The 1,718-nt window shown below is 33.4% G+C and overlaps 1 protein-coding gene across 2 annotated transcripts in view; it reads left to right on the top strand.

The window, feature by feature from the left end:
* Positions 1–1,371, top strand: part of LOC144223674 (uncharacterized) — a 102,032-nt gene extending 100,661 nt beyond the window's left edge. For both annotated transcript variants that reach the window (XM_077754512.1, XM_077754511.1), the window contains exon 3: positions 1,123–1,371. In XM_077754512.1, the coding sequence (XP_077610638.1) occupies positions 1,123–1,135 (13 nt within the window). In that variant the 3' untranslated portion in view covers positions 1,136–1,371. The remainder of the gene's footprint in view (positions 1–1,122) is intronic.
* Positions 1,372–1,718: the final 347 nt, after the last annotated feature.

Below are 1,718 nucleotides of genomic sequence, written 5' to 3'. Positions count from 1 at the left end.
ACCCAATGATTTTACTTTTAGTTTTATGTGGCTTTTCAGAAAAAAAATTTTGAGGGGGCACCATGTATAATAGAAAATCAATATAAACCATCTAAATGTCTTTCAATAAATAAATAAATTATACTACACTTATATTATGGAATACTTTACAAACTGTCACAGGTAGGAAATAGGAATTGTCAACAAAAGGGAAATGACACATTTTAAATGAAAATGTACATTGCAGAAAATGTGTAGGCTATCTTTATCTTTATGTTATAAATGTAAATACAGAATACATATTTGTAAATATAAATCCATAAATTTATATAATTATATACCCGGTGGATGTTACTAGAAGCCCATAATGATATACTAAGAAAAGCTAACCAAGTTAAAAGAAGAATTCAACTTTCTATTTTACATATTTTCTAATTGCTTGAATTTTAAAAATTTGTGCATATTTGGTCTTTTGTAAACTCAAAAACAATAAATAAGCAGAATCATTTGTGCTAAAATATCTTAATTAAAATAATTTTGTATACTCCTCAGATGCATCAACCAACCTTGGTCCAAAATTAATATTTTCCTCTAGTCTTTTCATAATGTTGTCCAAATCTTACATTACTCATTACAAAATTATTTCCACTGAGGAGTATATAGCTGGTGATACAGGAGAAACGTTGAATGATATGTATGCCTTTATGAACAGACTTGGGAAGCTAATACTCAGAACTACAGGTCCCTGGTTCACTTTTATTTCAAGTTAATGAGATTATGCACCTGATAATTACTTTCATTCAGGTCTCTCTTCACCATTACTCAAAGGTAATTTAAAAATATGAGTTACTTTTCCTTTCCATTTTGAGGCTGTAAGAAAGGTGGACCCTGTCCTTTAACACACACTTGAAATCTTTCTAGAAACTCTTCAGTTTATCTAGACATGTGTCAGTGGGATTTTAATTGTTCCCACCTGCTTTGTGGAAGTGACAAGGTCACCTGTTTATTTTGTAGAATGTAATTCTTAAGAAGTTTTGTCAGGCTAGCCTCCTACTGAGCTCTCCTTCAGATGCATGGATAATAGTTCATTTTCTCTTCTTAATATATTTTTAAAATTTATTTTATTCATTGTTCATTTTTTAGAGAGAGGATGTGAGCTGCAGAGGAGGACAGAGAGAGAGAGAATGAAAATCTTAAGCAGGCTTCATGCTCAACGTGGAGCCAGATGCAGGGCTCAAGTCCAAGACCCTGGGATCATGACTTGAGCTGAAATCAAGAGTCCAACGCTCAACCCACTGTATGACCCATTCACCCCAATAGTTCATTTTCAAAAAGAAGAGTCTTAAATCTTTGAGAATAAAATGAACCAATAAAGACTATTAAAAAATAAAACTATTTTGGAATTTTATAATTTGGTGTGTTACATTATGAATAGCTCTTGCCAAAGGAATATGGTTAGCTGTGCCATGAGAGGTAGCCCGTAACGTTAGCCCTAATTGGCAGAATAGACATTCTCACAGTTTATTTTATTTATTAGCTTTTTAAATTTTTAAAAAAGTTTGTTTATTTATTTATTTTGAGAGAGAGACAGAGCACGAACTGGAGAGAGACAGAAAGAGAGAGGGAGGCACAGAATCGGAAGCAGGCTTCAGGCTCCAAGCTGTCGGCACAGAGCCAGACATGGGGCTCAAACCCACAAACTGTGAGATCATGACCTACACTGAAATTGGATGCTAAAC

Source organism: Crocuta crocuta, unplaced genomic scaffold, assembly GCF_008692635.1.
Source record: "Crocuta crocuta isolate KB4526 unplaced genomic scaffold, BGI_CrCroc_1.0 scaffold70, whole genome shotgun sequence".
NCBI lineage: Eukaryota > Metazoa > Chordata > Mammalia > Carnivora > Hyaenidae > Crocuta > Crocuta crocuta.
This window is presented reverse-complemented; position numbering and strand designations above follow the sequence as displayed.